General features: G+C 40.2%; 2 protein-coding genes across 2 annotated transcripts; both read left to right on the plus strand.

Moving 5' to 3' along the window:
• The first annotated feature begins 1,735 nt into the window (after positions 1–1,735).
• LOC130162635 (pre-mRNA splicing regulator USH1G-like) lies at positions 1,736–10,507 on the plus strand. The gene is made up of 3 exons (XM_056366408.1): positions 1,736–2,732; positions 6,790–7,237; positions 7,947–10,507. The coding sequence occupies exons 1-3, from the start codon at positions 2,569–2,571 to the stop codon at positions 8,766–8,768; spliced, it is 1,434 nt and encodes a 477-aa protein (XP_056222383.1). The 5' UTR covers positions 1,736–2,568; the 3' UTR covers positions 8,769–10,507.
• Positions 10,508–11,836: 1,329 nt separating this feature from the next.
• Positions 11,837–20,754, plus strand: fads6 (fatty acid desaturase 6). The gene is made up of 6 exons (XM_056366710.1): positions 11,837–12,536; positions 14,640–14,806; positions 15,448–15,628; positions 15,829–16,016; positions 17,481–17,660; positions 19,093–20,754. The coding sequence occupies exons 1-6, from the start codon at positions 12,278–12,280 to the stop codon at positions 19,240–19,242; spliced, it is 1,125 nt and encodes a 374-aa protein (XP_056222685.1). The 5' UTR covers positions 11,837–12,277; the 3' UTR covers positions 19,243–20,754.
• The last annotated feature ends 557 nt before the right edge of the window (positions 20,755–21,311 follow it).

Raw genomic sequence — 21,311 nt, forward strand, 5'->3', positions numbered from 1 at the left:
TAACAGAAAATGCAGGAACCTAATTGTGATTAATTACTTTGCAAATAAATGTATTTTGTTTGCTCCTCCAACATTTAAGTTATTCCCATTTTTACCATTAGAGAGATTAAGTCGAGACCAGAAGTGGACAAAGTACATAACTTCATTATCTGAGTCAGAGTATAGATACTCCTGGTCAAATATTACTGCAATACAAGTGAAAGGTGTTCAGTCAAATTTTTTACTTGAGTTAAGGTACTGGAGTACTTGATTTTAAAAATACTTAAGTATTCAAAAGTAAATTTTTTTATGTCAACACATTGTTTAATTGGTCCAGATTTACAGAAACGCATGTCTTCGAAACAACCTCCTGTCTGACTGAGTGTAGAACCTGTAGGATAAAAAGCTTGGAGGATATGTGATGAAGTGTGGTCGTGGTAAACACGGCAAACATTTAAAACTAGATGAATCTTACTTCATTTCTAAACCTTCAAACACAGACTTCAGATCAGACCATGGACTCAGAATCTCCTGCTTCATCCTCATCTTCATCTAATGTCGCTGTCGTTAGGACACTGACAGGTTCACACTGAGCTGTGTGCAAGCACAACATGACTGAGAGAGTTGGCTGTGATTGGCCTATCATATTTTCAAGATAAAAGAAAACTCATTCCGCTGACTAAAAGCTCTGCTACTTCATAGAAATGTAATGAGTCAAAAGTACAATATTTGTCTTTCAAGTGTAGTGGAGTAAAAGTCATAAGTTTCTGAAAAGAAATAATGCTCAAGTAAAGTACATACACTGAAAAATAAACTTAAGTGCAGTACTCAAGTAAATGTACTTCGTTACTTTCCATCCCTGACCCAGACAGGCAGGTTCATTTTCTTCATTAATAATAATGATAAACTTAGTAATTTTCTTAACAAAGTTACAAAATGCTTTATAAAGAAATAAAACCAGAAGAGGCGAGTAAAATGAGAGTAAGAACATGAGCACAGAGGAAGTGAAACAAATAAAATGAATAAGATCAAATAAATATGTCAAACATTTCTAAATGCTTTCACAAAAAGAACATTTTTAAGAAGGGTTTTAAAAGAAGCTGAAGACTTGGTGTTAAGAAATTCCACAGGCTCTAATATCAAAAGCCTGATCACCCTTTGTCACAAACTGTGACCTGAGGGCAACCAGGGGCTCCATCCGTGGAGCTCAGTGGTAGTAAATGCACACACCAGGTAAATAGTCAGGAAGATATTAGGTGAAAGGCCTGAAAGGTGAGAAATAAAATTTTAAAAATCAAATCTACATTTGAAATAAGCCCCTTTTCTTTCATATTTGGGTTATATTTTATTTGGGCTAGCTAAAAATGACAAAAAAATGAGTAAACAGGACACACAAAGGCCAGGAGCAGCACAAGTGAAATCACCCTCACCTCCATCATAAAACCTGGACAAGTAAAACCAGAACCTCGTCAATGGATCGATTCCACAAGAACTCACCTCAAAAACTCGCTGCATGCTCCTTGGCAGCTGGTCCAGGGATGATGGAGAGCGGCAGCCGATGGAGCATGCCCACTATGTAAATTAATTAATTTTTTTGATTTTCATAAGTCTGTCAGAGATGTTTGCTTTAATCAAAACACTGAGGACACAGGATGCAGGGTGTGTGTGTGTTTGTGTGTGTGTTCCTGTACACCTGCCGCTCAAGTGTGAAGTCAGGTGGACAAGAATGAGTCAGTAACTGATAATATGAGTCACTTTACTTATCAGACATACTCGATACACATCAATAAATGTCTCAATTTAAAAAATGTCAGCAGTCAGATCTGCCCTACAAAGCCAGAATACAGTAACTACATATTCAACGGTTGATCAGAATTTAGTTAACACCAAAATTAAACTTGTTGACATTTATTTTTCCATATAATATACAACATATATACATTATTTAAGCCATAGAAATAAAGAAAACAGCATGTTACAGGTGCAGTGACAAAAAAATACAACTAAAAAACAAACCAAACTAGAGATTCTATTCTATTCTAATCTATTCTATTCTATTATTTTTTCATTTAACATACACCACCAAAACAAGGCAATCACTTTAAATTAACCAAATAAAGCAGTGCAAGATTTACAGTGATCAAACCGTTAAAATAATTCAATTAAAAGAAATCTAATTTTAGATGAGCCTTTTTTAAATTTTTATCTTTTATATTTTTTATTTTATGACAAACCATCTCTTATTTAGAAAACAACTACACTAACATCAGTTTTTATCAAGAATGAATTCTTTACAGTTTTTTTACAGTGCTACATTCTGTACATTCTGTTTCTCACTCAAAATAACACACATCAGACATACCTAACTATCAGAGGGGGCGGGGTCATTGCTTTCATAGCCCCGCCCCTCCTTGACAACCAGCACGCCTCGTTCGCCTCATAGCAACCAGCCTGTCAGCCCGCTCCGTACCGCTCCACAGGCCGTCCGTCCGCCCGCCGAGTCCCGGACTAAAAGTTGGGGCAAACATCTAGATCCTCCATGGAACCGAGCTCAGAGTGAGCCGGGCCGCCGAAGCCGAGGGCGCCGCCATGAACGACAGGTACCACCGGGCGGCCAGTGACGGCTACCTGGACGTGCTGAAGGAGGCCACACGGAAGGAGCTGAACGCACCGGATGAGGATGGGATGACACCGACCTTATGGGCCGCTTACCACGGCAACCTGGAGGCGCTCCGGCTCATCGTGGGGAGAGGGTGAGTCCAGAGACCAGTGACCAGTATCTGAAAAGTTCCCTGCAGAATCCCACCACCCATCTCAGCAGCAAGTTATTTCCGCCAGTCGGACAAATGGATGTCTGTCAGTAGGCTAGGTGATTAAATCTAACACTGAGGGTAGCTGGGGGTCTTTTTTCTTGTTATATGACAAACACCAGTCTTCTCTTCAGTCAGTTTCTTTTTAGAGGAAGATCTTCTTTCTGTTTTGTCATAGTTTTTACATTTTTATTGAATTTTTATTATCATTATTAACTTATTTTTGTCAAAAATCGTTCACATATTTTAAGAAAGGTTCTAAAATGATAGCAATATATAATAATATATAAAATAATTAAGTAATTAATGTTAAATGTAATATATAGCCTTAAAATTATAATAATATTAATAATATAGGCCTATAATAATATATATATTTTAAATCTAAATGTAGGCTATAAACAATCAATAAACAAGTCACAACTGACTATACTGTTAACAGAACGTTGTGATACTGTATTATCACATATCCAAAATATTTCTTATCACTACAGCTGCCACAATTCATGGTTTAGTCAATCAATAGTAAATTAATAAACATTTTCAGCATTTTTGAGAAAAAAAATACCAAAATTCTCTGGATCTTTTTCAAATATATATTTTCTGATTTCCTTAGTCTTCTATGTAAGTAAATTATTATCATTATTAAAATTATTATTATTATTTTATTTTATTTTATAGACGTCACTTTGTGATGGGTATATTCCATCATTTTCTGACATTTTTCAGACAAATAACCAATTGATTAATCAAGAAAATAATCCTATTAATTGATAATGAAAATAATAAGCCCTAGTTATCATCAAGAATCCTAAATCTTAATCAAACACAAAGTATTAGTTTATTTATTGTATATTATAACTTTTCCTCACTGATTGGTGCCTGCTTGTATTAATTAAAAATTAAATTAAATAAAAAAATATTTCCACCCCCATCTCTGATCTAATCAGTGCTGCTGGAGATGCAGGGTTTTACATTTTGACAGCCTAATTACAGACAAAGGTCACTTGCAGCAGGATAGCCCCACTTACTGCTGGGGCATGTGCAATACACACACACACATACACACACACACACACACACACACTGATTGAGTAGGATAACACTGTATGCATCTGAAGCATGATAACTTAATATTTAATCTTACCAGTGTGGCTCAGGCTGATCCATTACATGGCAGGTTATGCTCTAAATCTGATTCAGTTACAATACAGAAGCCATTTTTATACCGATCAATTACTGAAGGGTCTCCACGTCTTTACAGAAATGATCAATGATATGATCTCTGCTCTGAAAGCCTCATGTGCCCTTATCAGAGAGTGTGTGCTGTGTATTTGTAAGAGAAGGGGGTTCAGGAGTAAGTCTATATTCTGCTGAGATAAGTTGTACGTAATAGATCAGACAAGTCTTTTGTTCAGGTTTTAAGAAGCAGACAAAGCAGTGTGATATTTACTGCCTGTTCTGTGTGGAGCGCAGAGTCCAGTTTGTCATGCTGCTGGTGGCAGGTTTATAAGGCGAGCAGTAAAGCAGCTGCAGACACAGGAAAGGTCACAGTGATGGATAGAGCATCTTCCTCCTGCCACAGTCCCTGCAGGATGCAGCGCAGGGCGGATATGAAGCAGAGAAACACGACTAAAGCCGAGCTGCAGATCAGAGTTCACAGAGAAAGGTAAATGAAGGAAGAAGAAGGTTTAGAGGTTGCAGTTTGCTGAACTTGTTTTCCCTTAAGGGGCTTTGAGCAGCTTTTCTGACTTTATTTCCCTGATCTTATGTATTTATTTTATTTAATAGCAAATAGTGACTAGATTAAAAAAAATTAAAAACTAGCAACAATGTGACACCTGTGAAGAATATAAAAGAGATTCCCTGCAAAACCTTTTTTAATCTATCAAAAGTAGCCAAACTAATGCAGCAGCTGTAAAGTAGTTGCATAATGTTACTAAATAAATCTGTAAATATCTGATTAAGGATTAAGAAAACATACAAATTTCGTCAATTGATTGATAAGTTGATTGTCAGAAAATTAACTCGCAAATATTAAGATAACTGATCAATCATATAAATCATTTTTCAAGGAAAGTGAATGATGAAAATGAAAATCTACTGATCAGGCAGACTAAGCCATTTGAAGTCGACACCTTGATTAGCAATAATGAAAATAATTGTTAGTTGCAGTTCTGTTTGGGGACTTGCAAAGCTAGATCTTGTGGCTCTCCATCCATCAGATGCTGTTATATTCACTGGATGCATGAGAACTTCGACCTGATGGAGGCGCTAAAAGAAACTGACCATCCTCTGAGGAACATGAATGTCCGTACAAAATGTCACTGCCATCCATACATTAGTTATTGGCATATTTCAGTTTGGACTAAAGTGGTGGACTGACTTTGAAGTCTGTAGTCGTGCTGCTGTGTGGCTAAAAACAGAATGGTGCTCCGATCGTACAGTCTGGTTTCTTGGTCTCTAGGAGATGAATAAAGCTGCCATGTGCAGTCTGCTGTGTGTCATGGGAACTTAAGTTTTCTATACTCAGACCAAAATAAGCATTAAGCTTCTACACTCAGCTCTTCATGCTGCTAGTAAACAAGCTTGTTGTTTGTGTGGTTGCAGGTTGTTGAATGGCTGCTGTGTCACCTCTGACTCAGCTTCTGGCAGAGCTGCCGATGGTCAAATTACTAATAGAGATAGTCAGGTGTGATTCCTCCTTCATGTTCCTACAGTGACACATTTCTCACTCGCACCTTTGGAATATGATCTGCTCAATATGACGCTCTGAGCCCCTTAAATAAACAGCAGACTTTGATGCTTCACAATTTAATGTTATTCGCATACTTTGCCAGGATGTGGCGCTGCAGACAGGAGCTGAAATCAGGGTTTGTGCTGGTAAAGGTGGTGACCCTGCCCTGTGTTTTGTCTCGAGGTGTCTGTGAAAAAAAGACTTGGTGTGTGGGATGAATAATGCAGAGTCACCTCTGCCATGTTTAACCGGCAGCGTTTCAATTATTGATCAGGACTTGGCCACTTGGATGGAGGGAAAACAGGAAGAGGATGGACTTAGCGGTGAAGTTAGTTCCTCCCTGTGTACCCACTGGGTACCACTTTCTGATAAGGCACCACGAGTTTATAAACTGGGTTATCTTAGCATAAAGACTGCAAACAGGCGAAACCAGCATGCTCTGTCCAATGGTAACACCATCTGCCTACCAGCACACCAGACACATAGTGAGATCCCTCCAGTCAACTGGCAACCCAAACTTTGTTCTTAATGAGGGCTTATAAATGAGCTATAAAGCATTAATAAAAAATTCATAAACCAGTAATAAAGCCATTCATTATAAACCCTTTATAAACAGTAAATATTGCAATATCATAAACTGTACTGTGCTCTCTCAGATGCAGCATGTGGAAATGTAAACATGCGTCGTGTGTCACTGAACCAGAATTAATTTGTAACTAGAAGCTAAAGTTTAATATATGTTGTTAATTCTGTTTTTGCTTGCACAGCATTATGGGTAGTCCTTTACTGATATCACAGCCATATTTCCATGATGTGTGGCCAATACTGACTACCACACTCTAATGAAGTTTATATTACACTCCAGCAGCAGGTGCTAGACTTCAGCTAATAACAACTGTAGGCTCACCCATAATGTACTGTAGATATCCGGGCTACAAGTAATGATTTTGTTTTAGTGATTTTTTCAATAAGATGATTAATCATAATCATTCTCATCAAATTTAGACTGTAAAAGGTCAAAAGATAATGAAAACCAGTCCACAAGTTCACATGTGAATAGGGGTACATACTTCATAGGAGTTCATACTTCCACATACTTCTGACCACATAATGTGCATAATGTGAAATAAATGGACTAAAATCTGCACAAAACTGGTATGCTTCTTTTAGATTAGCAACAGAAAGCATTTGAGTAAGAATACTGTATGTATGTATCCAGTAACATGGAGATCCAACATGGCTTCTTGTCCCCTCTTCCTCCAGAGGTGACCCGGACAAGTGTGACATCTGGGGGAACACACCGCTTCACCTGGCAGCTGCCAACGGCCACCACAACTGCCTGTCCTTCCTGGTGGCTTTCGGTGCCAACGTGTGGTGTCTGGACAATGACTACCACACACCGCTGGACATGGCTGCCACCAAGGGCCACATGGACTGCGTTCGCTACTTGGACTCGATCGCTGCCAAGCAGATCACCCTCAACCCAAAACTGGTCAGCAAACTCAAGGACCGGGCTTTCCGTGCCGCAGAGCGCCGGATCAAAGAGTGTGCGAAGCTCCAGAGGAAGCACCGAGAACGTATGGAGAGGAAGTTTATGAAGGAGTCGGCGGCTTTGGACAACCTGGATGCTATTAGCTTTTCTAGCTACACCAGCAGCAGCACGCTGAGTCGCAAGTTCAACACAGTCACCTCCAACATGCCATACTCGCAGGTGGTTTGTCCTTGACTTTGTTTTAATGTGTAAGGCAATAGAAAATCAAAGTCCTACTGTGCATCAGGATTAACATCTGCTCCACCAGCTTTCAGTCGACAAGTCCTCTGACCTCAATGACAAAAGCAACAGAGTTTCCCTGCCAGATTTAAACCAGAGAGCATTAGGGTTTATGGTCAGCATTTTAAAAACCAAAACCACGACGACTTTCCAAATCACATTACTGAGCATTTTCTCAATTGCCAACTAGGTTAAGGTTTAGTCAAGTTTAGTGGACCAAAACTACTTAGCTAAAGTTGGGAAAGATTGTGTTCATGGTTAAAAACTTAGCTTAGGGGCCAACCATGCTCATGGCTTAAATTACAGCTACTTGATGAGCGTTGGGGAAAGATTGTGGTGGAAGTAGATGGGATGCAACCAGTCGTCTCACCTTGTGTTCAAAGTCATATGTCTTGTTGACTCATCTGTGTATTTTCTCATCTGCCACCTCAACAGCTAATGTTTGGTTAAGTTTAGGCAGCTAAGACTACTTTGTTAAAGTTGGAGAAAGATTGTGGTCATGATTAAAGGAAATCAGTGTTGACTGTCGATAGGAAAAGGGATGTGAACTCTCACCAAACTGATTTTTTACATTGGTGGATTTACCCATTCAGTGGTATAAAAGAAACATTGCTGATTCAGGGTTTCTAAATGTATGCTTTCTTCTCAGGCCACTCTGCACTCCACAGCCAAGGGCAAGGCCAAGATACAGAAGAAGCTTGAGAAGAAGAAGCAGGTTGACGGAACGTTCAAGATCTACGAGGATGGGAGGAAAAGTGTGCGCTCGCTGTCCGGCCTGCAGCTCAGCAACGATGTCATGTTCCTTAAACAGGGCACCTATGCCAACCCCAAAGAGAGGTCACGCCTCAACATACGTGACATGTTCCCCCGCGACAATGATGACGACGCCGACACCATCTCCCGTGCCATGAGTGACCCGGGCCTCCATGAGGCTGCATATTCGGAGATCAGTGCCGACTCTGGTCGGGATTCCCTGTTCACCCGACCTGGGCTTGGCACCATGGTGTTCAGGAGGAACTATATGACTGGGGGCATGTTTGGCATTGGGGCACGGGATGAGGGGAGTGTTGCAGGGAGTGAACCTGTGGGCCGGGCGCCTAATGTTCGTCTACGTGGACATCCGCCTCGACGCTCACCAAGTTTTGATGAGGACAGTATTGGTAGCGCCTTGAGCCTGCAAGAAAGAAATCTGCAGGAGTTGCCTTGGGAGGAGGCAGATGTCGAGCTGGACAAGGACATGGATCCAGAGAACAGTCCTCTCGAGACTTTCCTGGCCTCACAGAGCCTCAGCGAGTTCATAGCAATTTTCAGGAGGGAGAAGATCGACCTGGCGGCTCTGCTGCTTTGTTCAGATCAGGACCTCTCCAGCATTCACATCCCTCTGGGCCCCAGGAAAAAACTGCTGGATGCCTGCAAGAGACGTCTGGACACCATAGATGAACCAGAGGCCATTGAAGACACTGAACTTTGAAGGTCAGTGTGTAGAAATCCATGTTTTATTTTAAAAGAAAAGCACCATTCTTCACTCTTCATCACTCATTCCATTCCAGATAAACCTGACATAAGGTACTGTGTTTGTATGCATCAGCATAGCCTTTGGATGACATTTATTGGGGGATGTCAGAGGACATGAATCAGACTGTGGGTGGCCATTGTTAATGTTAAACTTAAAATCACACAGTGGTAATAAAAAGGTATTCAGAAACCTTTCAACGATACATTCAATTCATAACACATTAAAGTATTAGTATTGCGGCCCAACTGTCTACTACGGGAGAAAGACTACTGACGTTACCCTGTGATATGTTAAAAAGTAAGTACGTTTTTGTCATATTTGACACTGTCATTTCATTTATACTCAGTTATACTGTTAGTAGTTTTATGGATTATGAGTTTATTTGTTAAAGATACCTGCTAATTTTTACAGATTTTCCCAGTTTATTCACAGACATGTTAAATTAGATTGTCTCTAAAGTAAATATCATGAGCTCTCAGGCCATTTTAAGAGACATATTGTAGCAATGTTCAGAGCGACCTCAGATTCTTAAGGAGGGAAGTATCCTTTGTTGGAGTTAAATGTTGCTTAGTGATCTTTGATTTCCACTACTACACCAATGCATTGGAATGTTAGTGGGCACTGTAGCCGTCACTTCAACTGTTGTTGCTTAAAGTCATTAACTATCAATTGGTATCATAAGAATAGGAATCATATTTTGTGGAATTGGCCACTCCTACTTTTGAATACATGATATTTAGAGCAAACTCCCAGCGTTGCTCCACCCAACTCTAACCTGAGCTGAGATCTAATCAGCCAGAATACCTGAGAACACCTGTGAGGGAGTGCAGGGGGAGCCTTTTCCATATGAGACACTACAAAACCAGATACCTGTTTACTGGCTAAATAGCACCATCTTGTGGCGTATTTGTGCTATAACAAACCAAGGTTTTAGAGCTAGAGGCTTAAAAGCCATTTTAGTTGCATGAGACCTGTTTTAATATTTCATGACATTTTTTATCGGAGTACAGTCATACGTAATGTTAGTTTGACTCTTTATTCACAGGATGAGGTCACTGTGAAGTTGTTATGCATATTTAATGCTGGTTCCATGTGATGTTATTATTCCCTGGTACAGTCAGTGGAGACAACATGGACTCTTGGCAACTGATATAAACTTAGAAAGGAGGTAATAAACATTTTATGGTTAAACTTTGCCACATATACAGACAGATGGAGACACATTGCATTGGTATTCATTCTCATCCAGTGAAATTTATCCCGACTGTTACTGTAACACTTGGTCGTATTAATTAACATATTAGTGAATGTACCTAAACCTCTTAACATGTTATTTATTGTGTCTTTGTTGTACAGTTTTCTTACTTTGAATATGTTATTTTACTCCATGGCACATACACAAAGGTGACTATACATTCATGTGTGAAAATAGCCCCTGACCCACTGTCGCTCTGCAAACTCTGTTGCAATAGTAAAAACAAAGGGTTGTTACTGTGAGATTATGTCAGCTTGTGCTAGATAACATTCTTATCTTGGATTGCTATTCCGTCTCACTGAAGGTCTGCCTGCCTGTGCTCTGGAGAGTATGGCTGTGCATGAATGTACATTTTTATGTTATGTTTTTGTAATAATCATCTGAAGATGTACCCACAAACATCAGTATCTTTTATTAAAATAAAGTGAAAATTATTATAGTTTTGTGTGTGATTTTATTTTGAACCAACCAACCAACCAGTGTTTACTGAATAAGGCACATGTCTATATGTAGTATATCTACTACAGTAGGGCTGTAACCATTGTCATTATAAATCATTTAGTTTATAATGTCAGGGATGAAGGCCATTGGTTGAAAGTAACTAAATACATTTACACAAGTACTGTAATGTAATGTTAGTACAATTTTGAGGTACTTTGAGTATTTCTATTTTCTGCTACTTCATACTTCTACTTCACTACAATTCATTGTTTTTTTTTTTACTCCACTGCATTATTTGATAACTTTATTTACTTTGAAGATTTAGATTAATATTATTAGATATTATCAACATATAAATTACGATGTATTATTATAAGCTAAGATGCAGCTTTATTGATCCCAGGGGAAATTTCTAGTATTTAAAGTCATTAAAATTAGCTCCACCATTACAATTTAATGTATCAATAATTATAATCCAGTAATATAACATCTGGGCCTTTCTGATAATGAGGATTTTTAACCTTTTGAACTTCCACTAAAGTAAAAACTTTGAATGCAGGTCAAAACCTTTACTTAAAGATACTTAAGTAAAACATCATCTTCACAACATCTTCTTCTACCTCTGTCCAACTGACATCTTCAAATGTGAGTCCAGAACCCAAATATATTCAGTTTAGTATGACATAATACTAAGAAAAGCATCAAATCTTAATTATTTAAAAGCCTGAAAACAATTTTGGTATTTTTGCTTAAAGAAATGACTTAAAGCGATTATCAGAATTGTTGCAGCTCCACACTATGCCTCTGCAGCCTTGAATATGTGTCCTTCTCTGGACAATAAGGCCTGACACTGACAGACAATTAGTGCTTGTGTGGGAGGATGTAAGCCGAGCTGTCAGACTGCCTGGTGTTCATATGTTCCCCTCTCTGCAAGTGTCTGTTGTCCTTTGGAGTAAAAAATACACACACCGTATCTTTTAAAGAGCACACTGCAGTCAGCATGGCCTCCAGCCCAGAACACAGGCCTCTGTCCAGAAAAAAAAGAAGCAGCTCTGACACCAGATATATGTACGCAACTCACATATACTCTCACCTGCGCCAACATATAAACACACCCCATCTATCATGGCACATTCCTGCACTCCAGCATCTTCTCCTTTTCATTCTGAACCTTTCCCCCAGTAAAGAAACAACTAAACAACCACTGTTAATCCACTTCTCTCAGCCCCCCCCCCCCGCCTCCTTTCTCCCTCCTTTCCCAGGACATTTGCCAAGGTTACAGAGATGGGAGGGGGAGAGGAGCTGACACAAAGTGGGGGTGAACGACATGCAGAATGTATGAGACAAGAAGAGAGGAGGGAGAAGTCGAGTCCGAGCTGAGCAGCTGCAGTTTTGTGTGTGTCTGCTTCTGTGAGGATTTTTAGATCCATAACGTCACATGGCAGACTTACATCTTCGTGCCATGGGACAATAAATTCCTCTGCTGCTAGACTGCATCAGGAGTCAGCTGACTGAGGGGGGAAAAGAAGAGAGGAAGAGCGGTGAGGAGGAGGTAGAGCAAAGGAGGTTCCACGAGGCTCTTGAAGTAGCAGGAAGGGGGCTGGGCTTCTCTGACAATGCTTCACGCCAATAAGGACTTTCGCAATGCTAACTTTGACCTGTGGACTGTGCAGTGTTTAGCACTGGCTGCTTGCAGGAGGACACAAGCTGCATGGTGACTTTTTTGTTTGTTTTGTTTTGAGCCAATTCATCAGCAGAGGCAACTGACATGCAGCGTGCACCGGAGGAGTGGAGGGAAGGAGCAGGGGATGAGACAGTAGTCAAGAGGAGGAAGGGGGATTCAGAAGACATGAAGGGAGAGTGGAGGAAGAACGCAGGAGGCACAGGTGTGGAAGAGGTGGAGAAAGAGACGCTTATGATGGAGCTGACGAGGATGGTGCAGAAGATGGTGAAAGAGAGCAGCTGGTGGGAGAGGAGGGGGATCGATTGCAGCATCCTGGCAGCAGCATTCCTCTGTCTGCCTCCCGGTAAGACTGCACAACTTCATACAGCTGCTGGGATCATGGGTCACCTCTGTCTGTCCCTCTCTCAAATGTTATTAAAATTAAACAAATGTATTTTTTCTCTGTTAATCAACTTAAATTACAGCTATTATATGGTTCTACAGTGCTGAATTGATACTGAAGAACACATGTTCTGAGGCTGCAGTTAAGGATCCTTTTCACTATTCATTATTTTTTTCCGCCTAATAAGTCTATAAACTGTCAGGAAGTAGCATCAAATATCTCATTACAATCCCCACAAGCCCAGGGTGACGTCTTAAAATTGCAATATTTGTCTGACTAACAGTCCAGCTAATGATTGTTTTCATTATTGATTATTTTACTGATGATTTTCTCCACAAAAGAGATAATTTTGTCTATAAAAATGTCCATCATGAGCTGCCTAGAGTTCCTCTTATGTCAGAAAATCCCCAAATATTCAGTTTACTGTCATAAAAGACAAAGAAAACCATAAAATAAGCTTGAGCTAAGTAGAAAAAATATATAAATATATGTTATTGATTATCAAAATTGTTGCCAGTTAATCTTCAGTCTCTAAACTATTCACTTAATCAACTTATGTTTAGAATAATCCATTTAAAAATCCCTTATAAATATCACAAATAAAATCGACTGATCACTTCAGCTCTAATTATCTCTTAACAACTTTCCAACTATGAACTCAAGCTGCAGCTCGTTCTCACCGTCTCCCCCCAGCCCGACACTGTTGTCACTACTGGTTTGCACATTCACGGTATCCCATGGTTCCCCTGTATCTGGGTCACTGGTGGTCGGCGACTGACCTCAATTAGACCCGGTGTCCACTGTGCCTTGTGTCACTCGATCATTGGGAGCTACAACTTTTAGCAGCACCACAACACCTGCTTCAAGCTTGATTTGTAATCCAGACTTGTCAGTGTTCACACTTAACACTGCCTGCTACTGCATTCTTAATGCTGGAGCCACAGCAGCTGCTTCTCTTTTTTAATTGACTCCCAGAAATTTTTATTCCTGGTGCAGAAATGTCGACTTCTGGGTTGAATTTATTTGCAGACTGAGGCTGTGGTGGCATCTGTCATTGTGTATCACCGAGCTTGTGACTTATCACCTCGAAATAGGCTGCTTTGAAATAGGAGGTGGAGTATATTAGCACCATTTTATTGGGTTAGGAGGAAAACATGTCACCTAAAGCCTGCTGTGGAAGCCAGAGAAGCTTCAGTGGGTGCAGCAGGGTTATTAAATACAGCCCCGCTGATGCTGCATTTCATTAATTATTTAATGTGAGGAGATTGAGGTTACTTTATTGTCAAGGTGTTAGTATAAATATTGGGTTGAATCAGACAATAAAAGTTGAATGCAGGACAAAGTGATCAAGAAAATCCTAAGACTTCAAATGCATTTTCTGAAGACCTTCCTGAACAACGTGCTGAACTGGTGTCAGACTCAGAGCTGCACCTCCAGTGAGGGATAAAGTTTCAGTTTTTCATCTGATCTTTTTGCACGTCACAGTTCAAAGTCACACTGCTGCAGCTCTGGGATGACAAGGTGGGTGCTCACAGATAAGAGACAGGACTGTTTAGCCACACTGCAGTGTCACTGGCAGCAAAGTCAGTCACTTGGTCTGTTGATTAAACACTTTTTTTCCACGTTCAGATATATTTCACATTGGATGCATGAATGAATAACTGAACAGGTCGATAGGGGACAGGCCCAGGGGCCAGAGAGGTCAGGAGACCTGTGGGCCAGAGCCCCTGGATTAAATGACTGTTGATATTTCCTGTTTGAAAGTCAAAGAGCTCAGTTAAAAGACACAAAGTTCCAAAATGACTACAAAGAGATAAAGAAAAACTATGAAGAAATAGAGCACTACAAAGAACTACAAAGAGACAGAAACTGACCACAAGACACAAAATACCTTCAGAGACAAAAAAATACCATTAAAAGACACAAAACAACCATAAAGAGATGAAAAATGACCAAATGGAGTGGATGGATTACTGACTCCTGTTGCCAAGGTCGACACATCAACATCTTCTCTTTTTGATTTTAGATACAGCTCAAACACTATTATTATTCCCTGTCTTGCAGCCTTCCTGCTGCTGTCCTCCTCTCAGATCCTGTGGTTTTCGGCGGGCATGCTGCTGATGGGCGTCGCTCACGGTGTCATCACCATCAAAGGAACACATCTGGCCAGCCACGGGGCGCTGAGCGAGTCCCAGGCCTGGGGGAAGGTCTGGGCCGTCTTCTTCATCGAGGTGAGATGTTCAGAAATAAACTGAAGGCTGTCATTAAAGATAGATGAATAGATGAGACTGGTATCAATCTAACTCTCAACAAGTAAGTAAATAAGTGTATTTCCCAAAATGCCAAGCTCCTCCCAGCTGTTTCAGTGGAGCTGCTCAGTCTCCAGTTGTATACATCTGCAGGTGTAAACAGGAAATGAGTAAATAAAGGTGAAAACTAAATAAAATAACAAAGTAATTTACTACCAGCTCATTTATGACCTTGGAAAGAACAATATTTACAGGAGTGAACACTCATCCCGCAAATCAGGATATTAAATGTGTGTGTAATAACCTTTTATCACGTCAAGACCAGAATGATCAATTCAGTGAACTTTTGAACCCGTGAATTGGGATGCAGATGTTGACTGAAGGCTCTGTGGCTCTTTAGCTAAACAAGAAGGCGCCATGACCTTCAGCCTGTTATTAGCTGCTTTTAAAGCAAATGGAAAAAAAACATCAAACTGGGATGAAGTCCGTCGATATCAGCATTGAGTTTCCTGCTTGGTCATTTTTCATTGATTGTTTTAATGCGTGGCATCAGTGATGGTTTTCATACTCATGCCCATCTCTCTCTGTGTGTGTATGTGTGTGTGTGTCCTCCATCCGCTCAGATCTGTGGTTCGTTCTCAGCGCGAGCCGGCGTGCAGGGACACATTAAGATGCATCATGCTCATACTAATGTCATTGGACTGGGTGACTCCAGCGTATGGAAGGTCCCCTTCCTGCCTCGTTTTGTCTACCTGTTCTTAGCCCCCCTGGCCGTGCCCATCATCACTCCTCTTGTTGCACTCGGTAAGAGGCGCCAAATGGCAAGACAGACGGATAGTTTAGGTGTTCACTCAAATATTTCTACAGCCAATGTGACTATCCGCATAATGTTGAGACAGATCTCTGACCTCAGGTTCTCAGGTTCCTGTGTTACCTCATCTCCGTCACTCAGGTGTCAGGTCATTCTCACAGGTGTCATGGTGTCTCATTCTCTGTTTTTGCAGCTCACCTCAAAGGACACTCTCTGGCCCACATCGTCAGGACCATCCTGATGGTTGCGCTGGGCCTGTACTCACAGTACTGGCTGCTGATCCACGTCTCCGGGTTCATGTCCCCCCTCAGCACCTTGCTCTGTATGCTCATCTGCAGAGCCATGTTCTCTGTGCCGTACATCCATGTCAACATTTTCCAGGTGAGGAACACCTGCAGCAGGTCCAGTGCACTGTACATGCTCGGTACATGTTCCTTAAACCAGAATAAGTCCATGTTCAGATCCACCCACTAACATTCTGCCTATTACATACTCAATGAGTATGCACTACATACTACCTACTAAAAGCTGAATGTTCACACTAAAGTATACAGCCAGTATCCCAGAATGCATTTCGCACAAACTGGCAGTGACAGCGACGACTACTGGGATTTTTTAAAGCAGACTAAAAAACTGTATTAAAGGAGCTATTTGTAAGTTTAGCTATTGCTACACAGCTAACGTTAGCATTAACAGCTGTAACCAGTCTAGAAGAAATGTTGTGAGTTCAGCATCAAACTGTTTTTTTACTCACCAACATCTGTCTCCAGAGGTGGAAACAAACACCAATGTTAATTCCTTTGTCTACTGAAGTCAGCATGCTAACCAGCTAGCCCCAGGGCAGTTGAGTATGTCCAATAAGCTGAGGGCAAAAGTGCAGAAATTCTTGCTAATCTGATGAACATCCAGGCATTTTTCGCATACAAAAAATTCACATACTCTGCAGTTGGAATGCACTACATACTTATTTTGACTTTTGGACATTCCTTGTGAGAGCAACTCTTGTTAGATAAGGCCTGTGCAGAAAATGGGTTTGAATGCAGCATTGTGTTTCTCATAGATCGGACCGGTCATTGAACTGAAGGGATAAAATGGAACAATTCATGCATGATTTTCCCACATGGAGCCCGAGTCCTGCAGCTCATTGTGTATTGTTCTGATCAAAGTGTGTGGCGGTGGATTAGAATCACAGGTTCTTGATGTGAAGTCCAGTGTTTAACAGGGGGGAAATGTTTGTTCTCTGTGGGGAGTTGGGGGTGAAACTAAGAACCTGTTCTCTCCTGTCTGCCGGTGCTGTTGTTGGCTGCTGTCCTATCTTTCTTCCCTCTGAACTTACTGATCCTTTGTGTTTTCTAACCAAGGATAACCTTTGCTTTGGTTGACTCTGGTGTCTCAGTTGAAAACAGTGTGTGCTCCTGAGTTCTTTTATGAATGAGGCCAAATAAACATTGAGACCCAGGGAAGTGAAATCCAGTTTGATTGACCTGGTTCTTGATTTCCTAACTGGGCAAAGCAAGCAAGCCCCAGATCCTTGCATCGCTTCAGTCACATCAATGGAAATGTTAGGGGTCTTTGATTATCACCTGATCCTAAGGTTTTTCTTATTGGTGCAAATTGAAAATAACTGGTTGATATAAACTCATCTGCTGAGCGGCATTAGAGTTAATCTGAGTCTGAGTCTGCAGCTTTACTGAGTGTTTCCCTCACATTATTTACTGATTTTGAGTTGAAATTTAATGTTAAAACCTCATCATCTGCTGAGGAAGGTTGTGTGATACAGTCAAAAGGCTAAATGGGCCTTATGTTGAGACTATTTTCTCAAACCAGACTGTGTGTCATCCGCAGCACATTGGCCTCCCCATGTTCTCCCCGACCGGCCGACCGAAGAGGATCTACCAGATGACCCACGGCGTCCTGAACCTGCCCCGCAACCCTGTGCTGGACTGGATCTTTGGACACTCGCTTATCAACTGCCACGTGGAGCATCATCTCTTCCCCTTCCTGTCTGATAACATGTGTTTAAAGGTAGGAAACAAATCACATAACCACCGCAATCATGCATCAGTTTGTAGTTGCAGTAATTATCAAGCATTTATGACAGAGTTTTGATATATATACATATATGCTTTATATGTATAATGAAAATATAATTTCCCTGTAGATGATATAATAAGTAACTTAGCAACAGTAGCAGTAATTACCAGCTTTTTCTTGGTCATTATGACAAAGTGTTGAACCTATAAGTGAATCTAAACAGCTTGGTGTTGCAGTGTTGTTTTGATTACAGACTATACACGATACACACATATAATTTCATTTTTTGTACTAGTAATCATTATTATCAAGTAGGTATGTTAAGTGTTTTATTCTAATGATTAGGACATGATCTCCCCTTAAATTAAGTCAGTGGTTCTCAGACTTTTTATTTTTATTTTATCATGCCCCCTTCTGGCAGCAGGAAAAATGTCACGCCACCGCTCCCCATGAAAACCAATTTATCTTGCAGAAATGAACAACAAGAAGTTCAATTTTATGTTAATGAAATATGGCATTGTCAAATTTCCTTTCATCATATGTCATTACTGTTGTGAAAATAGAAAATATCAAGTTCAATTTTGCACAAACTAACAGTTTTTGGACAAACGCAAAGACTCCAGTACACTAACACTGTGTCAAGAGCAAAACAAAGTTTGCTTGTGGAGTATAACCCTGTCACAAATATTTTATAGTGCTTTCATTTCTTTGTTTACTGATTAACTTTAGTTCCTCTCCACATTGTTTCACTGACATCCACACCCCACTGTAGTCCCTCTGCTATTACTGCTATTGAGTTTGGAAAGACAAATTTAAAACAGAAACAGATGATGCTGGTGTTGTCATAACAGAAAGCCTGTGTCACAAATGGGTGGTGTGGAGTTTGAAAGGCCTGAGCATTTACCAGGTGCATTGTGGGAATTGTAGGAACCATACTAGGGACTAAGAGTCAGAATGTTTCAGCCTCTGCTGCTTCCAGTTTTACCATTTGTTAAAAGTTGTCTCTTGCAAGTCCACAGATCTTTATGAAGGAGCAATAATAAATCTCTGGAGTTTCACTTTAAGTCATTTAAAATAAACCTATTACAGTTTTTATCCATTTAAGACCGCAATACCATTCAAGTGCCCAGTAAACATTAAGAGCTGCAATGATAAGTCATTTAATCCATTAGTTAATGAACATTGGAGCTGTTTTTAAAGTAAAACCTTCAAACATTCTCTCATTGAAGCTCGTTAAATGTGGAAATTTGCTGCTTTTCTCTGTCTAAATATCGTAATAATTTAAATATCTTTGAATTTTGGATTGTTGGTTGTACGAAACAAGACACATCTCAGATATTCGATGGTCATTTTTCGCTGTTTCTGATGTTTTATAGCCCAAACAATTATTGAAACTGTCCCTGTGCCTCTCACCTGTCTCCAGGTGAAGCCCGTCGTGTCCAAGTATCTGACTGAAAAACAGCTTCCATACCAGGAGGACAGCTACCTCTCTCGTCTCAACCTCTTCTTCCACAAATACCAGGAGCTGATGGTATTTGCTCCTCCGATCACAGAGCTGGTGGGCGTGCAGTGATGACGATGAACTCTTCAGAATAGTGACTGCTGCTGCTCAAAAAGCACAAGCTTCGGTGTTTTAAGTACATTTCTGCCACCATGTTACGACCTCCTTGATCCAGGTTTGACCTGCTTCTGACGTACATGACAGAGTCTGAATCAACACGACACTGACACAGTGAAGATTTATGTTCAATTAACACGACGTCTTCATGATTGATTTTTTAAAAATGATTGTATTAACTGAACAAATAGCACAAAGACAAGTCATTCAAACAAAAGCTTGGTTAGGTTTAATGAGTTCTGCTTTACAGGTCACAGACAAACTGACCTGGGGTCTGTCTCACGAAGCCAATTCAATCCATCTTGGCTCTGTCCTGGATAACTGGTTTCACAGAGACTCAGAAGATCATATTTAATGAGACATTAGTGCAGAGTGAGCAGTGGGTTTTTATTTTAACAATATACAGCGTGCATTGTGCTGCAGAGAAGATTTGTCCCTCCTCTCTGTCCGTCCAGCTGCTGGCGTCCTGTCCCGACTGGGAACTTTATTCACTGGAGCAGTAAGAAAAGAAATCAAATATTCATTCAGGTAAAAGTTACAGACATTAAGCACAATGGCAGAAAACCAGCAACAGAAAAAGAGAAAAAGAATCAAAACATGCTATAAATTGCCATACGTTTACAGTATCTTATAAGCTTTAATAAATCTTTTATAATTTGTCAAATCTGAACAAATCCTGCTCTTTCCTAGTTGCCATGGTAACGGACACCTGATCAGTGAGACAGGCCCCTGCTCTCCTGTACATAATGATGATGTTTTTGTTTTTATCAATGCAAGTGTTTAATTTGCTGTGTCCTCACCTCAGAAGCTCGTTCTCATCCATCCACTACTTGAGGACACAGACGTGTCTCAGTGTGTGTTTTTTTTATATGATAATAATTGTAAATCATCCACGTTGTTTTCTTGCCTTTATAACTCAAATAATCCATTATCCTAACGTCTGCCTCATTAAGTTGTTCTCTGATTGACATTTGTGATTGAATAAATGACTGTGTATTTATACACCTAAAATAAAACTATCCATAATTTCTTTAAATGCTCCTACTCACACATTTCAGAATAAAAGTGATTTTTTGACATAAAAATACTTATATACTATAAGTAATAGGGATGTAATGCATCGCGAGACAGTTAAAAATCGACACAAATCGGCTGAGATGAAAAATGAATCGCGATGCCCTTTTTAAACAGCAGAGGGCGTAATCTACTTTTGATTTCATGTGTTGGACGTCATACGTCACTAGGTGTTAGACGTCGTACGTCACTGTCAGGTATTGGTTCAGACGGAACGAGAGACATGGCGGCGGTGGTAAGTTGGCACCGCCCTCTGCTGATATAAAAGGCATCGCGATTCATTTTTCATCTCAGCCGTTTTGCATCGATTTTTAACTGTCTTGCGATGCATCGTTACATCCCTAATAAGTAATAAATAATAACTATAATAAACTATAAGAATAAATACTATAATGAAGTGTTAATTGATTTGTTTGGCCACTTGGGGGGAGCAGACCAAGCTGTGAACACAACATTTAAATGGTTAGCAACAGCAGAGCAAGATCATCGTCATTTACTGTCATGTTTCTGGACACACAATGAATGTAAGTTCAATATTCACTCTGCTTTTAGCTCTGGTTTGATTTCCACCAACTCCTGAGAGAAATATCTGTTTTTTTAGTGGCTGAATGCTTCACTGTGTCTCTAACTTCCTGCTTGTGTCTGGAAACAGACTTAAAAACCAAAACAAAGAAAGATGCTAAAAGAAAAACCACCACAGAGCCAAGAGGAACCACACAGTCATTAGGTCCATTCTTTATATATAATTATTAATATGCATTTGTGAAGCAGCTTTAATTTGAAAGCACTCAGGGGTCTCTGGAAAGCAGCCTGTCCACATATTGTATAATGACTGCAACACACAGACAAGTATTAAAAGCACTGAATTCAGTATTATAAGAATGTATTGAAAATTAGTTTTAATAAGTGAATCCCTCCATCATTTTTCTACCACTTATCTGGGTCCAGGT

Source organism: Seriola aureovittata, chromosome 21, assembly GCF_021018895.1.
Source record: "Seriola aureovittata isolate HTS-2021-v1 ecotype China chromosome 21, ASM2101889v1, whole genome shotgun sequence".
Lineage (NCBI taxonomy): Eukaryota > Metazoa > Chordata > Actinopteri > Carangiformes > Carangidae > Seriola > Seriola aureovittata.

What these genes read in the sequence shown, in the direction of transcription:
- LOC130162635 (XM_056366408.1), top strand. Translation starts at nt 2,569, where the DNA reads ATGAACGACAGGTACCACCGGGCGGCCAGTGACGGCTACCTGGACGTG. An exon ending in CGGCTCATCGTGGGGAGAGG is followed by an intron (nt 2,733 to 6,789) that starts GTGAGTCCAGAG and finishes CTCTTCCTCCAG; the next exon opens with AGGTGACCCGGACAAGTGTG. An exon ending in CCAACATGCCATACTCGCAG is followed by an intron (nt 7,238 to 7,946) that starts GTGGTTTGTCCT and finishes CTTTCTTCTCAG; the next exon opens with GCCACTCTGCACTCCACAGC.
- fads6 (XM_056366710.1), top strand. Translation starts at nt 12,278, where the DNA reads ATGCAGCGTGCACCGGAGGAGTGGAGGGAAGGAGCAGGGGATGAGACA. An exon ending in GGGCCGTCTTCTTCATCGAG is followed by an intron (nt 14,807 to 15,447) that starts GTGAGATGTTCA and finishes CCATCCGCTCAG; the next exon opens with ATCTGTGGTTCGTTCTCAGC. An exon ending in TCCATGTCAACATTTTCCAG is followed by an intron (nt 16,017 to 17,480) that starts GTGAGGAACACC and finishes TGTCATCCGCAG; the next exon opens with CACATTGGCCTCCCCATGTT.